Source organism: Miscanthus floridulus, chromosome 4 (assembly GCF_019320115.1).
Source record: "Miscanthus floridulus cultivar M001 chromosome 4, ASM1932011v1, whole genome shotgun sequence".
In the NCBI taxonomy this organism is placed as follows: domain Eukaryota; kingdom Viridiplantae; phylum Streptophyta; class Magnoliopsida; order Poales; family Poaceae; genus Miscanthus; species Miscanthus floridulus.
This window is the reverse complement of record NC_089583.1, coordinates 103,328,776-103,350,208: the sequence shown is the minus strand read 5'-3', so window position 1 is coordinate 103,350,208 and position 21,433 is coordinate 103,328,776. Positions and strand designations below refer to the sequence as shown.

Here is a 21,433-nt window from a genome sequence, read left to right as displayed (position 1 = left end):
CTTTGTTGCATAATTAGGATCTTTATAAGGTACGTGTAAATTTAGATAGAGGGGTATAGTCTTAGTTAGATCGATAGTTTTAATTCCGTACTCATTTCGGTTAGCCGATACGATTAATTTTAGAAAGGATTATTCATCCCTTTTTCCGCCATCTCAACGCTCGATGTCTAATTCTACGATGGCCCTGTTTGGAATAACGATATCCCAACCATGACTCCGCGGTTGCGATACGGAAAACCCGCGGTGTAGTTCGTTTCTCAATTTTTCTCCTCATCGGCAATAGATAGAAATCACAATCACCACATGACGTTTGGTGGTATTCTTCAATTCTTTTTTGCTACCATCGCGACACAAATGGAAATAAACATGCTGATATTACTTATCTAATCGGTAATTCCCAAGTCGACCAGGTGTTGTAGAATTATGTCATTGAAGATCTTGTGCTAGGTAGTTCAGATTGTACGAGCCATTGTCAATGAAGAAGTTCCTTTGTTGAGATGGCACTAAAACTTTTTCAGGATCAGGTTTTGGCCATACCGTGTGTTCTGTTTGCACACAATGTGCTTGTGAACAAGACGACTCCATATTTTTTCACTAGAACGAGTGTCTTCGGGGATGGCACTTAAGATGCAGGGTACTAGCCTAGCGTAGACCGTTTTACAAGATTTTATGAGACGTAATTAATTTACAAAGAAGTTTATTATGAATCTATCATACGGATCAAAGGCAGTATGGTTAATGTAACTTCGTTCTAAGAGTAAGAGCACATCAGTTATAGGCTTATAGCGCCTAGATCTTCTACAACTAAAAAGAACAAAGTGTGTATATTTTTTGGTGCGATATTTATTTTGGTTCGTCCGTCTGTCCACGCCTGCAATCCCACGACATGTCCCGCATGCTGCGTCCTTGGATGCGATTCTCCTTGATTGAATATTGCCTGTCATATAATAGAGAAATCACGGCAAAATAGAAAGTAGAAAATTATTATGCTATCCATATACACATTGCATGTTTGCATGCACCAGCATATATGGCAATGAGCAAAAGAAAAGAGAATTAACACAGAAGGAAAAAGAATTAAGATAAAAGGAACATCTTTGCATTTCTGATAACCTTGTCAAATCTACCTATATTTAATTACTTTCTCTCTTTGCATTTGCAAAAGTGATAGTTTTTTTCTCCTTTCATTTGGTTTCACACTCTCGTGTTCCATCGCCCTCGCTTGTTGTTTCTTGATGAAATTACCCTTGGGTCTGTTCATTTTGAATCCTTTCTCCATATTCTAATTAAACTATAAAATTTTGAACTATGATACAAGGTAAGACATGCAAATAGATATTTTAAAACTACCTGTAGAACCCAAAGAACTTAATAAATAAATCTTTCTGGAGGCAATGCAAATTCTGTAGTGAATATTTACTATACATTTTAAATATTAATATATTTTTAGATAACTCTAGTGAAACTTTAAAAAATTTGACTCTCGGCCATTCGTGGAGTCCGTCACTCTTGTCGCAGCAGGTCTGTCACACGACAGGATATCTTGTGCTCCTGACCTCCCTACCCCACCTCCAGCCCCTCCTACGCGGCCCCACCATCTCCACCTTCCGGACGAACAGACACAAACCAGGTACCAACGACAAATCTCGCGACCTCTCGAAATGAGCGGAACCGGGAGCAGTGTGTAGCGCGAGACGAACATCGCCGCGAATCCAAACCCTAGAGGCGGGAGGAAGACGGCGAGCGAACCCAGCAACTATCCCTGACCTCCAAAATCCTAGCGCGGCGGCCGCCGCGGCCGGATCTCGGGGTGACGAAGGATGTCGGATTCAGCATCGATGGCGGCCGCCATCGAGGCGCGGTTCAGCAGCCGTGACCTCATCGGCCACGGCTCCTTCGGCGACGTCTACAAAGGGTACGGACGGCGCCCCCCACTGCCCCACACCTGTTCGGCAGTCCCCAAATTTCCCTTATCTGTTATTGCCTCGCGCGGATTTTGAGCTCATGCAAGGCAGGCGGCGGCCACGTTTGATTGAGCCGTTAGTTTAGCTTCGGGTCGAGCGGCATTGCGGATTTGGGCGTGGGGGCTGGAGGTGGGGCTGGGTCCAGCGGGTAATTCGTGCGTCGAGCCGTGGAGTGTTAGTAATTAGCTGATCGAGCGGCCAGCTTGGTAGCGTCTGTGATGTTATCCATCTGCTTGGTCGAGTTAGTTCCGTGCCATTGGTGGTTTCATCGATCTGGGGGGAAAATGATGCAGTTTGTTTGCTCAGTGCGGGATTTGGGGGAACAAGCAGTATAATCAGGTTGGTACAGTGGCTAACCAAGATGAGTCTGCACTGCATCTATGCATTTTTTTTTTTGTTATTGGGTGGTATTACTATTGGATGGCCCTTTGCTCTCAAAAGTGACAAGCAGGTGGTACCATTAGGAGGTGGGCTATGCAGCAACTTTGGTGCTAGGTGGGAGCGTGGCGTCTAGCACCTAGCTGATGCCTAGGAGGCTACATGATTAACCTTTAAACATTGTTCACAAGATACCCGATTTGTATTCTATATACTGATGGTCTGTCTCTGATCTATTGTGAAATTCTGTTCTTGTGAGGAACATGTCTGCCAACAATGCTGAAGCTCTCATTATTTTGTTCATGTAGAAGATAAGCACTTTATGATGTGAGGCACTTATGTGAGGGTAGGCTGTTACTGGATGCTTTTCCTCGAAACTTCAAGGATCATGAGCTTTTTGTGTTCTAAAAAACATATTGGTTCAGAATTTGTTTGTAATTCACAACCCAGATAACTTCCATTTGCTATTTCTCTGTAAAAAAGTCTTCCCTTTGGACTAGAAAACAATCAGTATGTGAAATGAAAAGTTCTGCTATGTACTTGTATCATTCCCAAAATACCTGTATTGTTACTTAACATATAGCGCACATAGAAGTTCGCATGCTATTTACATGGAGGATGACATTATATTTGCCTGATTTCTTTATTTCCCTCGTCAGTAGGCATTTGCTTCACTTAAAATTTTCCCGTGAGTTGTACTTATATTATTTCTGTTGCCTCATGTTTTATGCTGAATCTCAATGCTTGCTCAATATCCCGTGTTATTTTTTTGTAGGTTTGACAAGGAATTGAATAAAGAGGTTGCTATAAAAGTCATTGATCTGGAAGAAGCGTGAGTCCCTAACATGAATTTTACCATAACTTCTTATTTTGAACATATTAGTTATTAGTTTTTTGTTTTGCACTGTCACTAATTTCCCCTCGCAAAATACTTAATTAATTTAACACCTTCTCGTTCTACATTCTGTTTTTTTCTGAATTTCTTCCGCCAAGAATTTAACCAAGTTGTTAATTTCTTTTCAACCGATTCCATTGCAGTGAGGATGACATTGAAGACATCCAAAAGGTTGTGGTTTCACTTGTGCTCTATATTGTATGCTAGGCTGTCATAGATCAACTTACCTGGTGTCCAGTGTGTAAAAAAAAACTTACCTGGTTGATATGTCAAGTTCCTAAAAGGCTTTATTTCCTGTCGCAGGAAATATCTGTTTTGTCACAATGCCGGTGCCCATATATTACTGATTATTATGGCTCTTATCTTCACCAGACTAAATTGTGGATAGTAATGGAATACATGGCTGGTGGTTCTGTTGCTGACCTTGTATGTTTTCTGTATCCTTTGTCAGTTGATCCGCATAATGTTTAATACAATGCAGATAACAGTGAAGTTAGTGCTCCATTCCATTATCATTTGTCAAGCACCATTATAAACTACTTGTTGGTAATTGATGTTGTTCCTTCATTTCCTTGTGCAGCTTCAAGCTGGCCCTCCTCTGGATGAAATGTCTATTTCATGCATTCTGAGGGACTTGTTACACGCAATTGAATATCTACATTCTGAAGGAAAAATTCACCGTGATATTAAAGGTTTTACTTCTCCCCCTTTCCCTTTCTTATTCAGATGTTTCTTGTGAATGCCCGCAACTATTTGGAACAATTACTGATCCAATAGTAATCGAACTATCCAAACCTCATCAATCTTTCTTATGAGGATGTAAATTGGAATAATTCTTCCAATAAACTTTGCTTACTTTAGGTGGTAATGGATAAATTTTCCAGCTTGACTTGCCTTATCACGAACAGGATGTAACCCCTTGTTGCAAAATGTATTATATATGTCTTAATGGATCTTTCCAGTTGGTCTTGGTAATCCCTTGATGATTAGTTGGAAAAACTCAAGTCTTTCAATTGAATAGTAACTGCAGGAACAAGTGGTGTATTGTACCTTCAATAACAGACTCATAATTGTTAAGTGGTTTATATAAGTGTCTGCCTATTCTCTCCTGTTTGACTGTCTAATAAGAGGAATCTAAAAACTGACAGGAGGCTTCTTGACAAGGGTGGCACTCCTCTATTCTGTAAGAACCAATAGTGCAATAGCAGTTTAACTATAACACAGTCTTTCTTGTGGAACATGTTTCTATGAAAAAAGTAGCTTGTTAGTGGTTGATAGATATTACTCTTGCATTGCAAATACCATTCAGGAAACCTATCCAATTCATTTGAACTACCCTAATCAACTAGCTGCTGCCATCCCACCTTGGGATGTGTAGATCATATATGATACTTTCTATTATCAAGTTAGTTGATGATTACTTTATGATACAATACAATAAAATTTCTTGACCTTTTATTAATTGTTCCCTTCGAATTCCTTGGTTGTATAAAATTTTTGGATCTTATTTGTTATTCACTTTGTACTTGGTTGGGCTAATACTTAATATGCTGAAAGGGTGGGTGTAGAATTGTTTTTACTGTTGGTAGTAGCATGAGCCTGGATAGATTTGAAATCTTAGAGGTGCTGGTGGACGTGAAGAGAGAGCAAAACCCTCACCAAAGCACCCTATTCACAAATCTACATGTTTGGTACTTTGGTGATGGACAGTTGGTAATGTTCTTCCACAGATACAGTTATGTGGAGGATTTCACAAATACAGATAATCCTAGTGCAAGGAATAATTATCGGGATATGTTGTCATTAGTGTCATTTTTTTCTTGTCTTGAAAGTTGTAATGCCAAGTATGATAAATATTGAAGAGAAAGCATTGTTTGATATTTTGCAGCGGCAAATATCCTCCTCACTGAAAGCGGAGATGTGAAGGTATAACTTTTATGACTGGAAGATTCTGCATTTTGGAATGCTTTCCATCGTGGTACATCTATTGTCAATTTCTAGTTCATAATATGTATGCTGTTACTATGTGTATTCCATAGGTTGCGGACTTTGGTGTTTCTGCACAGCTGACTAAAACAATGTCTAGGAGAAAGGTACAGCCTTAACCATTCTTCTGTTATGTCAGGTTGCTTAGCGTCTCTGGCTTTCTGAACATGCATTGGGAACCTATTAAGCCCTCAACTACACCTCTACTGGTAAATCCTTGGGGTAAATCAATGTTATTTATTCTAGATAAACTGCTTAGTGTTGGCCCTCCATCTCCCTGCACAGGTGAGTATCATCACCTCACCAACACCCACAGTCCCACACAGTCACACAGCACGAGCACCAGCTCTGCAACTCTGAAAGTGTGGCAACTTAACTGGTTTCTTCCATTGCCTTTGCTCTGAATATATACAGCACTAGTACCTCTATAAGGTACACTAGAGTATGGAGGGTACTCCAACTACTTGTACTAGCTAATACATGGCTGAGATCAGCCCCAACTACTACCATGGCTGATGTATGCGTCTACTAACTATTGTACAAACTATTACTAGAGGTCATGGCCTATTGCCACACCTGAAACAGCAGAGCTGACCGTGCCAACCCTGCTGCAGCAAAAGCAAAGAGAGGGGGAGCAGCAGATTATCTCACACTTAGCTGTCGTTTTCACACAACCACAACTAAACTGTCAGTCTTGTCTCTGTTAAAAACAAAACTTGATGGTTGTGTTTGCCATATATGTGCTGTGCTAGTAAACATTGATATGCTATCTTTTTCAGCTCAAATGGAGCATGTTCTTGTCAAGCATTGTTTAAACATTATGACTTCCGGTGTAAAACTAAGAGTAACCTGTGCAACTGCATGTGTAGATTTGAAAAATACATTTTTATTCTGTATATAACTCTAATATCTATGGCTGAAAATGCATCTGTGTTTTCTACACCGCTATTATAGATTTAGTAAAAATCTACACTGTTACAATTGGCCATGCAATATTAGTATTACGGTGGTCCCTTGGCCCTTGAGTCTCACCAATTGCTTTTCATATACGTAAATTAGATATACCTTCTTCATATAGTCAATGGACTTCTGGTATAATTTTTTTTGGGGGGGAATGTATAATTATTAGTTTATGCTTGGAAGCATGTTGGGTGGCTGTATTTTAATTGCAGATTGCATCCATTGAGAAATTTAAAATTGGTGACAAATTGGATAAATTGGTGTTTGGTAATGAGTGCAGCCTTCTAAGGGTACCCAGCCAAGTAGGGCAAAGTACTGTTTTCAGGAAATTAACCAGCCATTTGCTATGTGTTCTTATCGTGGTTAGATGCTCCTATAACATTTAGTAAATCCTATATAAATATACTGTTTGCAAGTATGTTAGTGGAGCTGACCACAATAGCCTGGCTTTGGCAAAAGAAAAGAAAAACTCTTTTTCCTTAATGTAACTTGGTGGATTGTATATGAGTCCCTTACATATTGTTTTCCTCTTCTAAGTACTGTTGAAATGTTACGTCCATCTACAAGATGGTTGAATCATTGTTGATTTTTCTTAAAGTGCCTTATCACGGAGCAAAATGCCCAAATGTGGTTTGACCTGTGTTATGATTGCTGCTTACACTGGTGTTTACAACTTCATCATGTCATGGTCGCATGTGGCTTGAGGGTGTATGTGGTTCATGGTACATAGCTCTTTGTTTGTATCATAAATCCAAAATTGATGGTTAAGCCTAGCTGCTTGTAGTTTCAGGTGTCTTAGCACCCAAGTTTGGTATCTACTTTATGTAGTGGAATATGCTAGAGTAGGTGGCTGTCCACTTTGCTATATAAGCAGTGGCACACCATCTTGTATCCCAAGTCTTGTAATTTTCAGTTTCAATCCAAGCGGCCTAGTGGCCAAGCTACCCTTTGGGCTTACCCCAAATCTAAGATCTATTTTGTTCATGTCTGGGCAACAATTGGTATCGGAGCCTTGTGTTCTTGAGTGAGCAGAGAGCCATGTCCACCGCCAGCCAAATTGCTAGAGCCCGTGGTGCTGCCGGCCAAGGAGCCGGAGTAGGAGCCGATGACCGCGCGACGCGCCTTGATGCTAAGACGACCAGGCAGGCAGCAGCAGCGGCCTAGGCCGCGGTGGCTGCAGCCGCTGCGCTGCCTGCAGAGATGGAGCGGGAGGAAGATCGTGTAGTCCGATCGAGCGCTGCCGCCAGTCGCTGTCACCTAAGCGGCGTCGTGGTCGCCGCGGGTGCTCCTCGGTGCTGCAGACGGTCTACCACGACACCGGAGCGGGGACGCCATGGCCAATGCTCACCAAGGGGAACTACCACGAGTGGCGCTTGCTGATGAATGTCAAGCTGCAGGCTCGCTATGGGAGGCGGTCCACGTCGGCGGTGTCGACTACGACGACGATCACCGGGCGCTGGAGGTGCTGTGCGCCGCTGTCCCCACTGAGCTTGGCGCTTCCATCGCCAACAAGGCCACGTCGAAGCTGGCATGGGAGTCGATTGCCGCGGCACGCGTCGGTGGAGATCGCGTATGCCGGGCAACGTTGTAGCGCCTCCGAGGGGAGTAGGAAGGCCTCGCCTTTCAGCCCGGTGAGCAAGTCGAGGACTTCGCCGTGCGGCTGACCAACCTGATGGAGCAGATGGCGCGCAACGGCGACACCGACCTCACGGAGGAGCGCGCGGTGGAGAAGTTTCGCCGCTGCATGCCGAAGAAGTACGCGCAGATCGTCATGTCGATCGAGACGCTACTCGACTTGGAGCAGCTCACCATCGAGGATGTCACCGGAAGGCTCAAGGCGGTGCAGGACCACGAGCAGGCGCCGGACTCCGAGCCGAGCGCCGTCGGGGGCAAGCTGTTGTACACTGTTGAGGAGTGGCGTGGCTTCGAGAAGGAGGAAGGCGCCGGATTGTCCAAGGATCGTCGGCGGCGTCCTGGTGGCGGCAAGAAGAACAAGCCCAAGGGAGATCGCGATGGTGGCGGAGGACAAGCGGACAAGGCAGGCGTCGCCGCCGGCGAACGCAAGGTGAATCGCGACGACACCTGCCTCAACTGCAACCGCGCCGGGCACTGGGCCAGGTATTGCCCCCATCCCCGGGGCGAGCGCGGCGGCGCGGCGAACGTCGCAGAAGCAGAGGAGGCTGCTCTGTTTCTCACGCACGGGTTCCTGGAGCTGGATGCGGAAGGGAGCAGCGGCAAGGCGCAAGCTTCGACCTTCTGCACCGAGTCCGCCGTCGACCTCGACATCGAGGAGCTGTGAGCCCGTGTCTTCCTCAACACCGGCTCCGGCGAGGACAAGCTCGACGGCTCGTACCTCGACAGTGGCGCCACCCACCACATGACAAGCCGTCGCGAGCTGTTCACCAACCTCGATTGCAAAGCCAAAGGCACGGTGAAGTTTGGCGATGAGTCAAAGGTGGAGATTCATGGCGTCGGCTCCATCATCTTCGAGGCGAAGACCGGTGAGCACCAGGTGCTTCACAGCGTCTACTACATCCCGGCGCTCCGCAATTCGATCATGAGCCTCAGCCAGCTGGATGAAGGTGGCTCAAAGGTGGAGATTGACATGGGCGTGTTGAGGATTTGGGATCAGCGCGGTCGACTTCTGGTCAAGGTCCGCCGAGGCGCCAATCGCCTCTACATCCTCCACCTCGAGACGACTCGGTTGCTTTGCCTCGCCGCGCGCAAGGATGACGAAGCGTGGCGCTGGCATGAGCGCTACGGTCATCTCCACTTTGACGCGCTGCACAAGCTCGGCAAGGAGGACATGGTGCGCGGACTGCCGGTGATCAAGCACGTCATGCAGTTCTGCGACACCTGCGTCATCACCAAGCAGAGGAGGGCCCCGTTCCCGGCTGAAGCCCAGTACCACGCGCATGAGCTGCTCGAGATTGTCCACGGCGACCTTTGCGGACCCGTGATGCTGGCGACTCCTGGCGGCAGGCACTACTTCCTACTACTCGTGGACGAGGCCACTCGGTACATGTGGGTGGCCCTCCTGACGACCAAGGACGCCGCTGCGGACGCCATCAAGCATCTACAAGCAGTGGTGGAGAAGGGGAGTGGGCGCAAGCTACGGGTGCTGTGCATCGACAAAGGCCGAGAGTTCACCGCCGCGGAGTTCGCCGTCTACTACGCGGATGAAGGCATCTAACGCCACTTCAGTGCCCCTTACTCGCCGCAACAGAACGGGGTCGTGGAGAGAAGGATCCAGATGGTGGTGGCCATGGCGCGGGCATTGCTGCAGCAGCGGGGCATGCCGGCCAAGTACTGGTGAGAGGCGGTGGTGACTGCAGTCCATCTGCTAAACCGGTCGCCGACGAAGAGCATGCAGGGCATGACCCCGTACGAGGTGTGGCATGGAAGGGCGCCGACGGTCACTCACCTGCGCACGTTCGGTTGCCTCTGTTTCACCAAGGAGCTGAATCAGGTGAAGAAGCTGGACGATCGCAGCCGACCTGGTGTCTTCATCGGGTATGCTGAGGGCGTCCTCGACCCGGAGACACAGCGTGTGCGTGTGACGCGCGACGTTGTCTTCGATGAAGGCCGCGGCTGGGACTGGACCAAGGTGGGAGAGAGCTCGGCATGGGCGGTGGAAGGATTCACCATCGAGTACCTGTGGAGTGGAGGAGCTGAGGGAGAACAAGGTGCATCTCCATCAACATCCCCAACTCCACCGCGCTCACCGTCACCAGCTCCAGGGGAGCCCGGGAGCTCGACGGCAGCAACTACCACTCCACCTCCGCTCCAGCTGGCTTCACCAACGGCGCCATCAGCTGCGGCATCACCTGCTTCCCCCACTGCCGCACCGTCGCCCGCTGATCAACCTCCGGTCAAGCTCGCCACACCGCTGGAGGACGACGAGGATCGTCTGGACGCGTTCTATGACGACGATCCTCTTCGCTATCGCACGGTGGCGAACATCATCGGCGACGGGACTCCACCAGGGCTAGCGCCGCGCCTCTTCGCCTAGCTGCACCTGACTCACGCTGGCGAGCCAACTACCTATGCTGAGGCGCAAGGCGACCTAGCTTGGCAAGCGGCAATGAAGTAGGAGCTCCAGTCTGTGGAGAAGAACAAGACATGGGAGCTCGTCGATTTGCCTGCTGATCATCGCCCAATCACCCTGAAGTGGGTCTTCAAGTTGAAGGACGAGAAGGGGGCTGTGACCAAGCATAAGGCGAGGCTGGTGGCGCGCGGGTTTGTCCAGCAAGAAGGCATCGACTATGACGACGCGTTCGCCCCCGTGGCGCTCATGGAGTCGGTCCATGTCTTCCTCGCGCTGGCAGCCCAAGAAGGACGACGAGTGCACCACATGGATGTGAAGTCCGCATTCCTCAATGACGACCCAAGGGAAGAGGTGTACGTGCGTCAGCCGCCTGGCTTCGCCGTCGTTGGGAGGGAAGCCAAGGTGTACCGCCTGCGCAAGGCCCTCTACGGCCTGTGGCAGGCGCCGCGCGCTTGGAACGCGAAATTGGATACCATGCTCAAGGCGATGGGCTTCCAGTAGAGTGCGCACGAGGCGACGGTGTACCGGCGGGGCAGCGGGCGCACTGTCTTGCTCGTCGGCGTCTACGTCGACGATTTGATCATCACCGGCGCCAAGGAAGAAGAAGTGGTGAAGTTCAAGGCGCAGATGAAGAAGAAGTTCGACATGAGCGACCTCGGCCTCCTCTGCTTCTACCTCGGCATCGAGGTGCGCCAAGATGCCAGTGGCATCACCCTCTGCCAAGCTCACTACGCCAAGCGGATCCTCGAGCTCGGCGAGATGGCCGGATGCAATCCGGCGCACACGCCAATGGAGGAGAAGCTCAGGCTCAGCCGTCACAGCACGGCGGAGGAGGTGGACTCCACGTACTACCGGCGGCTCGTCGGCAGCCTCCGGTACCTGGTGCACACTCGGCCGGACTTGGCGTTCGCGGTTAGGTACGTGAGCCGGTTCATGGAACGGCCCACGGTGGATCACCTGTAGGCCGTGAAGTGTGTTCTTCGCTACGTGGCCGGGACCCTGGACTACGGTCTGCACTACAAGAGAGCTCCTGGCACGGCGCGCTTCATCGGCTACTGCAACAGTGACCTCACCGGCGACATCGACACAAGCAAGAGCACCAGTGGAACTATGTTCTTTCTGGGTGACTGCTTGGTCAGCTGGCAGTCATCAAGCAGAAGGTTGTGGCGTTGTCAAGCTGCGAGGCAGAATGCATCGCCACCACCAATGCAGCAACACAAGCTCTGTGGCTGTCCAGGTTGCTCGGGGAGCTTCTTGGCAGAAAGGTTGATGTGGTGGAGTTGAAGATGGACAGCAAGTCTGCTCTAGCTTTGGCCAAGAACCCAGTCTTCCATGACAGGAGCAAGCACATCCGGATCAAGTACCACTTCATCAGGGACTGCTTGGAGGAAGGGAGCATCAAGGCCAACCACATCGCCACTACTGATCAGCTGGCAGACATACTCACCAAGTCTCTGGGCAAGGCCAAGTTCCAGGAGATGAGGAGGAGAATTGGTCTGAAGCAGATCACTCAGCACTAGGCTCAGGGGGAGATTGATGGTTAAGCCTAGCTGCTTGTATCTTACTTTCTGCTTTTTACTATTCACTGTCTAGGTAGTTTCAGGTGTCTTAGCACCCAAGTTTGGTATCTACATTATGTAGTGGAATATGCTAGAGTAGGTGGCTGTCCACTTTGCTATATAAGCAGTGGCAGACCATCTTGTATCCCAAGTCTTGTAATTTTCAGTTTCAATCCAAGCGACCTAGTGGTCAAGCTGCCCTCTGGGCTTACCCCAAATCTGAGATCCATTTTGTTCATGTCTGGGCAACAAAAATAATCTGATTACTGTTTCAGAGCATTAGTGTGACTTTGTGAGAATGCTGCTATGAGTCATGCTACCATCTGGTGAGCGGTAGAGTGCCACACTAGGTAATATATGCATTCATGTTTGGTCTGGGTAGTGGGGAATCGGTTTAGCAGATTTGAAGCCTTGATTATGCTTGGGCATCATGTTGAGTTGTTTTTTTGGTTACGTAAAGAGTGCAGGGAAGGGAGGAAAGTAGTGGATTGTTCAAAGTTTTATTTGTAAGCATGAACTTGTTTGTATCAGTTGATTGCTCTATATGGAAGGCCTTATCTGTTATGTTGATATTTTAGCATTTTAACACTTAGCTTCAGGAAAAGCATGCACTCATTATTTGAATTTTATGGTGAAATATTCTCTTTGAAAATTTACATTGATTAAAGAGTGAGCCATTGTACTGCTGGTCTGCTGCTAATGATGTCAAACTGTTCAGACATTTGTTGGAACTCCCTTTTGGATGGCACCTGAGGTTATTCAAAATTCTGAAGGGTACAATGAGAAGGTACTCGTACATTTGCTAAACAAATTTATTAGTATTGAGCTTTTATAGACAAGACTGTGTTTCAGTGCAGGCAGATATCTGGTCTTTAGGTATCACTGCTATTGAAATGGCTAAAGGTGAACCCCCTTTGGCAGATATTCATCCCATGAGAGTTCTTTTCATGATACCTCGTGAAAATCCTCCGCAGGTAATTTGATTAATTTTCAGTAACTTACCAAAAGTACCAGTATGCATTTCTATGCAAGAAGATAAATGATTTGTATTAATATGCAGCTTGATGAGCATTTCTCGAAACCAATGAAAGAGTTTGTGTCACTATGTTTAAAGAAGAATCCAGCGGAGGTAAAATTATTATTATTATTATTGGAACTCAAGGCAAGAGCACTGTCGTTTCAATTAGAAATTACTCATATTGAGGGAAACAGGAAAAACTGTACATCACTCAGTTAAGTAGGGAAAACTGGCAACTGAGTAAAAAGCTCACTGTGTGCAAACCTTCTAGCTAAACTAGGTCTTGGATCACTGCCAAACGACCTAAACCACAACACCTGCCCAACTACCTAGCTTAATTAGGCCTGATTATGGCCTTCGCATATATGTTCTAAAACAGAATTTTTATATGTAGGCTTGAATGACATTGAAGTTTGTTGTTCTGCCTTACTTTTGCTTAATGCTCTATTGCTCTCTTTCACTTTCTCGCAGAGGCCTAGTGCCAAGGAGCTTCTTAAGCATCGTTTCATAAAAAATGCCCGAAAGACTTCAAAGCTTTTGGAGCGAATAAGGTTTGGGTTATTCTTTCTTCTCAGTGAAAATTGAGTAAATGGATGCACTTGAATGTTTATCTCATTCACTCTGTGTGCTTTCTATTACTGTTATTGGTTAGAGAGCGGCCAAGATTTGCAGGAAAAAGCATGGATGACACACAAAATGGGCAAACACATGATGAAGAAGAGGATTTTGGTACAGGCAGTATCAAGGTCAATAGGACAAAAGATATAGCTCCGTCTTTGAGGTATATTAAGTCAACATTAAGCAAACTTTGGTCTGTCTTCACATACCTGATTCTTTTTTTTCCTATTGTAGTCAAGGAACAGTTAGGAAAGCTACAGTCAGGGATTTTCCTGATAGATCAGAGGGCACAGGAACTGTCCGAGTTGTTACAAGGCTTCCTCAAATCGCCTCCACCAAGGATGGTAGATCTGACATTCCTCAAAGTCCAAAAGCACCAATACGTACAACTGATCGAGAAAATCAGTGGAAGTCATCATGGACTGGATCTGAAGATTCTCTCTCTCAGAGAGATACTCAGAGCGAACGTGGGAGAGTAGAAAGTTCTACTGATGATGTAATATTTTGGCATTTGACATGCAACTTGGTTAAATCGTGATGATTTCACTAACTATAATTCTTTGCCAGAATGATCAGTCTGTAAGTGGGTCTGGAACTGTTGTGTTACGCTCACAAAGAGCATCTCAGTTGTACTCAACAGCTAGCAACCACAGTGCCAAGGTAACTTACAAACATCATTTTTTCTATTTTTAAGATTAACAACCGTACTGTCTATGTAAGACAGGACAAGGATAGAAGTGAGCAGCAGCAGCTGACACATCTTACTTGGTAGCCTCCCAGCAGATTCTCCTCATATGAAGATATGTCTAATAGTGGGACAGTTATTCGGACCCAAAATGAAGACCCAGAAACTCCACGATCTTCAAGGTCAAGGCTGGGGATGCAAGAAAAGGCATCAAATACTTCTCTTGAGGATAGTGCCATTAACCTTGCAGAGGTGATGCACATTAACAATTTTGTTGGCAATTTTTTGTTTGTGGTTATTAATCAATGCATAGTTATTATGTACATGGTGGTAAATGCAGGCAAAGGCTGCTTTGCAGGCTGGGTTAAGAAAGGGAAATGCTCGAGAAAGACCTATTATCAACCGGCATGAAAAGGGATCACATGAGCATAGATCTTCTGGAGTAAATAGTCAAGAGGTTCAAAGGTATTTCCAGCTTACCTTTACCCATGTTTAATTTCATTGATAGAAACATTCTGCCCTTATTATTGAAGTTTTCTTTAACCAAAGTGTGTTCTTTATCCTAGTGAGGATGTAGACACGCAGAAAGGTCGCAAATTACGGCAATTATCTGATGGGCAGTCAGCTTCTCGTGCTTCTAGTTCTGTAGCTCCACCTGCAGTCTCATCATTGCTACTCCCTTCCCTGAAAGAGGTAAAGTAACATGGCTTTTGGATTTTTTTTCTGTTTTTATTAAATCATACAAAATTTTCATGTTTATTTTAATTTGACCCCTTCATATTTTCCCTCTCTAAGAAATTGTATTAATATTTTGAGATACCAATATACCATGAGAGTGCTTTAGTGTTCATTCAGTACCAGTCAATCTTTTGCTTTCTTTGCATCCCTCTGGACATGTCTTCTAACTTTTGGACATTATTGCTTTCATGCTGTAGGCTACTGGTGACAAGTTTGATCGGCCCGCTGTTCATGCTTTCCTTGATTCCTTGATGGATCTAGAACACGAAATACCTGGATCATGCGAAGTACTGGTTGGCAGATTGCTACACCAGCTAGGGAGGTGCGGCCATCACTATGCTCTCACGATCTTACGATAGAGATTGACCTTTTTTTTCTCGAAAACGCAGGAGAGCTGCGCCTCATTATATTAAGAAGAGAGTAAAGGGCAAGAGCCCAAACAACACCACAAACACACACGCACGCACTCACACCCCACCAGTTTCCAGGATCGATAGAGATTGACCTTGTGCAGTTATCTCACCTCATAATGACTCGTCATACCTTCCCTGCAGCTCAAAGGATTCCTCATTGCAAGGTCTTCAGGAGACGGCGATGTCAATTTTCACTAAGAAACCTGAACCTCCCTCTGAAAAAGCAGGCGACAAGAAATTAGCTAATATGCCACCATTGGCTGCTCCTACCGTTAGTCCGCTGGCAAGGTTCCTTCTCACAAGGTTGGTGCACAGTTACATATTTTTCAGCTTGCTTAGTAATACCCATGATAAGTAACAAGTTTCTGCCAACATTGCAGGTGGCAAAACCAAGTTTCGCAAGATCTTAACTCTGTTTGATTCCTGTGACTCAGAAAAGAGATTTAATGTTTGATTCGGTGTATAATTAATATTTTTTAGTGTACATAACGCAATATTTAGAACTTTATTTCAGCCAGATGCCCCAACCACCTGTTATTTCATTTGTTGTGTTCATGGTGAATAACATATTTCCTGCCCCTTTTCCGGTGTAACTGCCACCACCATACATGTATGACATCTCATGAACATTGTAGACATCCAAAATTTACCAGTTGACAATACTTGAAGCTTGGTGAATTGTTTTGCCAGAGTTCAGTTATATTCTGTTTCTTTGTACTTCGAAGCTTTAAAGGACAGGCAAGAACATTCTATCTGTGCAAAATATAATCAGGGGAACATCACTGCAATTGTGCACGCAACTCTTGGTGAAGCTTTAACGATATGGAGGTCAAACTAATTTGTTGGTATGCTCTGTTCGCTTGGCTGATAAGCTATGGCTGAAAATACCGTTGGTTGATTTGTTGTGAGAAAAAAATATTGATCGTTCACTAAAGTACAGTTTATAAGCGAACAGGAAAATCCCAGTAACGCCAAGCGAACAGGAGAATCCCAGTACCGTTAACCCCGGGGCCCACCCCCAGCCTCGCCCGGGAAATAGCCGTTGCGCGAAGGGCGCGTGCGGCGTGAGCCCACGGCCCACACCCACCCACCAGGGCAACTCCTCTATGAAGCCTGGCACAGTGTTCAAACCTTCCGACCGTTGGAGACCCCTACCCCTATGCCCACCCCCAGCGTTCTTCTCCCAGTCGGCGCCGACGTTTCCTTCTTCTCTCATTCACTCCTCACCGCTTCAGGAGGCCGCCGCATAGTGAGTGAGAGAGCGAGCGAGAGAGAGAGAGAGAGAGCCTCCTAGCGTCTGATCCCCAAGCCCTAGGCTTAGGATTCCACGTCAGCTTAGGATTCCACGTCCACCGATGGCGCTGGACACAGGGACGGCGGCGGCGGCGGCGGGGATCGACGAGGCGTACGAGTTCTCCGCGCCCAGGTTCTTCGACTTCATCACCGAGGAAACGGAGGAGGGCGTACGCGCCGCCGAGAGCTGGTTCGAGGCCGCCCGCAGCCACGCCCCCTCGCGTACGTACCCGCGCGCCGCCGAGGCCTTCTTCCTCGTCGATCGCCCTCCCTCCCTCCCAGTTCCGCTCCGCCTCCGCTTCAACCCTGATTTCCCTCGCCGATTTTTTCCTGATTTTTTTTCCTATTCCCGATTCCAGCGTTCAACCACAGGATCAAGGAATCGAGGGCGGAGGCCAAGGTCGCGGTCCTCTGCGATTTCGCGGAAGCCGAGGAGCTGGCTCCAGAGGTAAATAAACGGAAGGGGATTGCTCTAGTTCCTAGTTCCGTCATGATTTTGGCTCTTCCGCCCTGTTCGTCTCGTCTGGCGATTTATACATTTGTATTTGTAAATTGTGCAGAAGGTGCCCGTGGAGGCGGTAGCAGGAAGCGTCATAGTTCACGGAGCAGAGGCTATTGATGGGTAAGCACCGGACACATCCCCTACTGAAATTCATCTGGGTTCATCATGTTGGCAAGTTAGGCAAGTTTGTGTGCCATATGTTTTGTCCAGTGCTCCATGTCCTGAGGCAATGTCGGAATCGCCGCCAGCTGATGAAATATCGGGGTCACCTCCGACTCAAGAAGAGAAAGATGAATCGCCCCAATCTTTCGAGTTCTTCACGGCTCCGACTCAAGAAGAGAAAGATGAATCGCCCCAATCTCTCGAGTTCTTCACGGCGACGGACCAGTATGTAAAATGTGAGTTGCTATTTGCTACCTCTGTTATTTGATTACTTCGGGTGGAAAATTGTGGTGTCTTAGTTCTGACTTCGACGCTGCCATGACTTTAGCAGCAGATGGTGGTGCTGCCAGCACGCCCAAGATGCAGACGCGTCCTCCTTCCCCTCCTATCAAAGTTGCCCCTGCGATTTCGACATGTGACAGTTCTTCAGTGAATACTGGGGCGCGCACGCCGAAGATGAAGGCAAACATGCGCAGACCAGGTCCTATAGCTGCTTCGACGGGTGCCAAGAGGAACGTGATCAAGTAAGATTCAAGCTCATCTGTGCATATTGAAAAATCTTGAGATTGTTTCCGTTGTCTGAGTTGTTGGCTTTTCAGGGGTGGTCGAGATTTGGGGACTGGAAAGGCAGCCAGTGCTGGGGCTGAAATTGCACAAGAGAACCAAGCGGTGAAGAGGCAGAAACTTGATGATGGAAGAGCCAGACAGGTAAGGGAATGAGAATAGAGACAAACTTGTAGATTCATGTCACTGTTCTGTTGTAATTATTCCTTTTTGTTGCTCTTGTGCTCAGATACTGAATGTCAAGACTAAGGTGCTGCCTCATAAGGGAAGAGCTGATTTAGCTGGAAGCAATGAAGTGAGGAGGTCCCATGAGGATATGTGCTCTGTGAAGGTAAAAATTCCTCTCCTGCTACTAAGTATTCCAGTTTAGTGGGGATTGGATAGAGATAAAATTGAAGATGAAGTGTTACTGATATGAATCCTGTGGCAATTTTAGGAAGCAACTCCATATGTATCAGCTGCAGAATTGGTTAAGAAGTTTGAATCAGGGACCAGAAAGCTGAGCATTACTCACAGCAGATCTCGTTGTCATGTAAGTATTAATTTCCCATGTCTGTTGTACATTAGCTTGTCATATTACATTATTGCAACTCCATTTCACCGCTCACGTGCCTACTAGGATTACCAACATGCGTATATTTATTACAATTGGAATACTGAATCAGGAAAACAGTCTTGAATCTTGATAAATAATTAAGTGGCTTGACATCCAAATTGCTTATGCGTTATGCAGGAGGATGCTGCATTACAGGGAAGGCCTAAGCTGCTTATGTTAACTAGACCGAAGGAACCTGAGTTTCAAACTTCCCACAGAGTCCGAGCAGTCAAAGTGAAGAGCTCTGCAGAGCTAGAGGAGGAAATGTTGGCAAAGATCCCCAAGTTCAGGGCACGGCCATTCAACAAAAAGGTAAGAATTTGCTTACATGAAAGAAGACTGTCTTACTTTAACTGCCTGCTAATTAGTTGCTGCCTTTTTGCTTAAGATTGCTGAAGCCCCTTCATTTCCTCCACTTCCAAGGAAAACCCCACAGGTCCCCGAATTTAATGTGCGTATTCTATCATAGTGGCAAATTCATGAATGAAAGGCTCTTTTCATTGATTAATTCATTTGTTCCTTTGCGTCAACTACAGGAGTTCCATCTTAAAACAATGGAGAGAGCAACTCGATATGCGGACACATGTTCAGAAGTTTCTTGTGCAGAGACTATCCGTGTAAGTTCCTAGTTGCCTAGCTGCTGCATCTTAGGATGCTAGTTGTTATTAATTTTTTAGCTACAAAGTTCAATGTTTCAATCTTGCAGTCTCAAAATAAGCCACTGAAATTGACACAACCAAAGCCACCACAACTTCATACAGCAAAGAGAGTTCGGCCACCAAGGTTTGCTTTTGCCACACAAAATTGATGAACTGAAATCATTTTAACAGGCATCAGTCTTTTTTTAATGCTAAATTCTAACATCATCTTTCAACAGTGTGAAAAGTTCTCAGGAACTTGAACTGGAGGAGCTGGAGAAGGCCCCCAAGTTCAAGGCCAGGCCACTAAACAAAAAGGTACTAACACTTGTCATAGATGAACAAAAATTGATTAGATTATGAGTTGGAGCTTCAGTTTTGGGCTCCATGTCATGCAGATTCTTGAGAGTAAGGGAGACATTGGTGTGCTTGCCCATCCAAAGTCTCAGGTCACAGCTCCCAAGGAGTTCCATTTCTCTACCGATGTTCGCTTGGGCCCTCCATCAGTTGCTGACTTATTTGACAAGGTATTTATCGACAGCCATATGGTAGTATAACCACTATATTGTTTTTTGGTCAAGGTCTTATTAAGCACTTTCCTATTTTTGCAGCTCTCTCTTCACTCTGAATGTTCTTCAAACAGCAACAGGCAAGATGTGCCCAGACTCACCATACCAAACCCTTTCAATCTACAAACAGAGGTTCGTGAGATGTGAATTTTTTCGAGTCACAGCATTTCTCATCATGTGTGCGCAACAGAATAATTATGCATCCCTGGTTGCAGGAAAGAGGTCATTTAAAAGAGAGGCAGCTAGAAACACAGCTCTTGCAAAAGAAGATGGAGGAGGAAAAGGCCAGGGTTCACAAAGCTAATCCTTATCCATACACCACAGACTATCCGATGGTATGTGAAAAATTTACTCTGAACATTTTCAGTTGGCACCATTTCTTGATTCGTCCTGTCTAACACAATTCTTGTTCAGATTCCGCTGAAGCCTGAACCGAAGCCCTGTACAAGACCAGAAGGCTTTCAACTAGAGAGTTTGGTGAGACATGAACTAGAGCAGCAAAGGCTGATGGAAGAACGACAGAGGATGGAGAGGGAAGAAGCTCAGAGGAGAATCGTCAAAGCTCAACCTGTACTGAAAGAGTGAGTAAAACACATGCAGCATTTCCCTTAAGAATTTTCGTCCCTTTTTCATGAGCGAGATATATAAAACAGCCTTTTGTAATATTGTCACAGGGATCCTATCCCAGTTCCGGAGAAAGAGCGGAAACCTCTTACTGAAGTTCAACAATTTGTGTTGCATGTTGATGAGAGGGCAGTGCAGAGATCAGAATTTGATAGCATGGTCAGTAAACTTCCGCTTTTCATTGGTACTCGCTAAGAGCATGCTGTACGTTTGGTTGACACCTACCTATGGAAGATATATAAAAATGTTCATTTATTTTGTGTGGGATGCAGATAAAAGAGAAAGAAAAGACTTACAAAAGGTTGAGAGAGGAGAACGAATTCGCGCAAAAGGTACAGATATCTTCCCTGCTCCTTAAATGCATGCTCCGCTCCAACTGTTGCACGCATTCTTTTTACCTGCTCCTCTTGCTGTTCGACCGACGCAATCTGTGTGTCTGAAGATTGAGGAGGAGAAGGCACTGAAGCAACTGAGGAGAACCATGGTGCCACATGCCCGGCCGCTCCCCAAGTTTGACCGACCATTCCGACCACAGAAGTGAGTACAGCAAAACTTTCTCTTCCCAACGTGTCCAGCCTCTCGATCTCACAAACTGGCGATTTCTGTCCTCACAGATCGACGAAGCAGGTGACGAGACCAAAGTCTCCACAGCTCCAGGTGGATGAGCGAGGGGCGAGGAGGCACGCTCTCATCAGATGATCGCCATCCTCCCCCGTCCAGATCTCTCTCCGCCGCTGTACTACACTGATGGATTGTGTAACTTGTCATTTTCTTTGCTTTTGGCGGTCAAGATCATTCCCGATCTTGCCTTCGATCTGTTTGTCGGGTTACTAGGATTCTTTCTCTGCTGACCCATGTGTAGTGTAGAGCAGGCCAGGCCCCTAACAACAGCAATCTTTGTCAGTCGGCGATTGCCGCTAGTGTGTGTAGGTTGGTGTTGTGTGTTTCAGTGACTCAGTGTGTGTTTGTGTATTATGGTTATCTCGATTATGACACTCGTGTTGATTCTTCGGACCCGTCTGGAACAAGCGCTCCTACTTGTGTGTGGGCGGTGGTAGGCCCTTGCCTCTATGGATGGAGCCATCCAAGAGATTCGTTCTCCCGCTGGCATGGAACGCACGGAGTCGGAACAAATTGTCATTCTGACCTGAACAAAGCGCCGCCAATGTGGTTTTGCATACGGAGACGCACACGCACGGCCTCTCTCTCTCTCTCTCTCTCTCT

General features: G+C 46.5%; 2 protein-coding genes across 4 annotated transcripts; both read left to right on the top strand.

Annotated features, from left to right (window-relative positions):
• The first annotated feature begins 1,611 nt into the window (after positions 1–1,611).
• LOC136550197 (uncharacterized) lies at positions 1,612–15,975 on the top strand. 2 transcript variants are annotated; one of them, XM_066541684.1, is made up of 20 exons: positions 1,612–1,915; positions 3,118–3,174; positions 3,381–3,408; positions 3,610–3,663; positions 3,818–3,929; positions 5,126–5,163; positions 5,277–5,330; positions 12,509–12,577; positions 12,648–12,764; positions 12,851–12,919; positions 13,280–13,359; positions 13,461–13,589; positions 13,661–13,922; positions 13,994–14,086; positions 14,199–14,363; positions 14,452–14,576; positions 14,678–14,804; positions 15,047–15,171; positions 15,404–15,565; positions 15,643–15,975. In XM_066541684.1, the coding sequence occupies exons 1-20, from the start codon at positions 1,821–1,823 to the stop codon at positions 15,680–15,682; spliced, it is 2,001 nt and encodes a 666-aa protein (XP_066397781.1). In that variant the 5' UTR covers positions 1,612–1,820; the 3' UTR covers positions 15,683–15,975. The 2 variants fall into 2 exon arrangements, with proteins under 2 accessions (XP_066397781.1, XP_066397780.1); XM_066541683.1 differs by having other exon boundaries at positions 3,541–3,663.
• A 442-nt stretch (positions 15,976–16,417) lies between these two features.
• On the top strand, positions 16,418–21,231 carry LOC136550196 (protein TPX2-like). 2 transcript variants are annotated; one of them, XM_066541682.1, is made up of 21 exons: positions 16,418–16,777; positions 16,915–17,003; positions 17,116–17,177; positions 17,268–17,455; positions 17,551–17,743; positions 17,819–17,927; positions 18,013–18,114; positions 18,220–18,315; positions 18,517–18,690; positions 18,767–18,829; positions 18,915–18,995; positions 19,085–19,161; positions 19,256–19,334; positions 19,415–19,543; positions 19,628–19,717; positions 19,801–19,920; positions 20,000–20,166; positions 20,260–20,368; positions 20,482–20,541; positions 20,652–20,746; positions 20,824–21,231. In XM_066541682.1, the coding sequence occupies exons 1-21, from the start codon at positions 16,618–16,620 to the stop codon at positions 20,906–20,908; spliced, it is 2,328 nt and encodes a 775-aa protein (XP_066397779.1). In that variant the 5' UTR covers positions 16,418–16,617; the 3' UTR covers positions 20,909–21,231. The 2 variants fall into 2 exon arrangements, with proteins under 2 accessions (XP_066397779.1, XP_066397778.1); XM_066541681.1 differs by having other exon boundaries at positions 17,548–17,743.
• Positions 21,232–21,433: the final 202 nt, after the last annotated feature.

Bases quoted from the DNA above. Each gene is read 5' to 3' on its own strand.
- LOC136550197 (XM_066541683.1), top strand. From the start codon at position 1,821: ATGTCGGATTCAGCATCGATGGCGGCCGCCATCGAGGCGCGGTTCAGC. The intron at 5,331-12,508 runs GTACAGCCTTAA...CAAACTGTTCAG, and splicing joins AAACAATGTCTAGGAGAAAG to ACATTTGTTGGAACTCCCTT. The intron at 14,087-14,198 runs GTAACTTACAAA...CTTACTTGGTAG, and splicing joins CTAGCAACCACAGTGCCAAG to CCTCCCAGCAGATTCTCCTC.
- LOC136550196 (XM_066541681.1), top strand. From the start codon at position 16,618: ATGGCGCTGGACACAGGGACGGCGGCGGCGGCGGCGGGGATCGACGAG. The intron at 19,544-19,627 runs GTATTTATCGAC...CTATTTTTGCAG, and splicing joins TTGCTGACTTATTTGACAAG to CTCTCTCTTCACTCTGAATG. The intron at 20,542-20,651 runs GTACAGATATCT...GTGTGTCTGAAG, and splicing joins AGAACGAATTCGCGCAAAAG to ATTGAGGAGGAGAAGGCACT.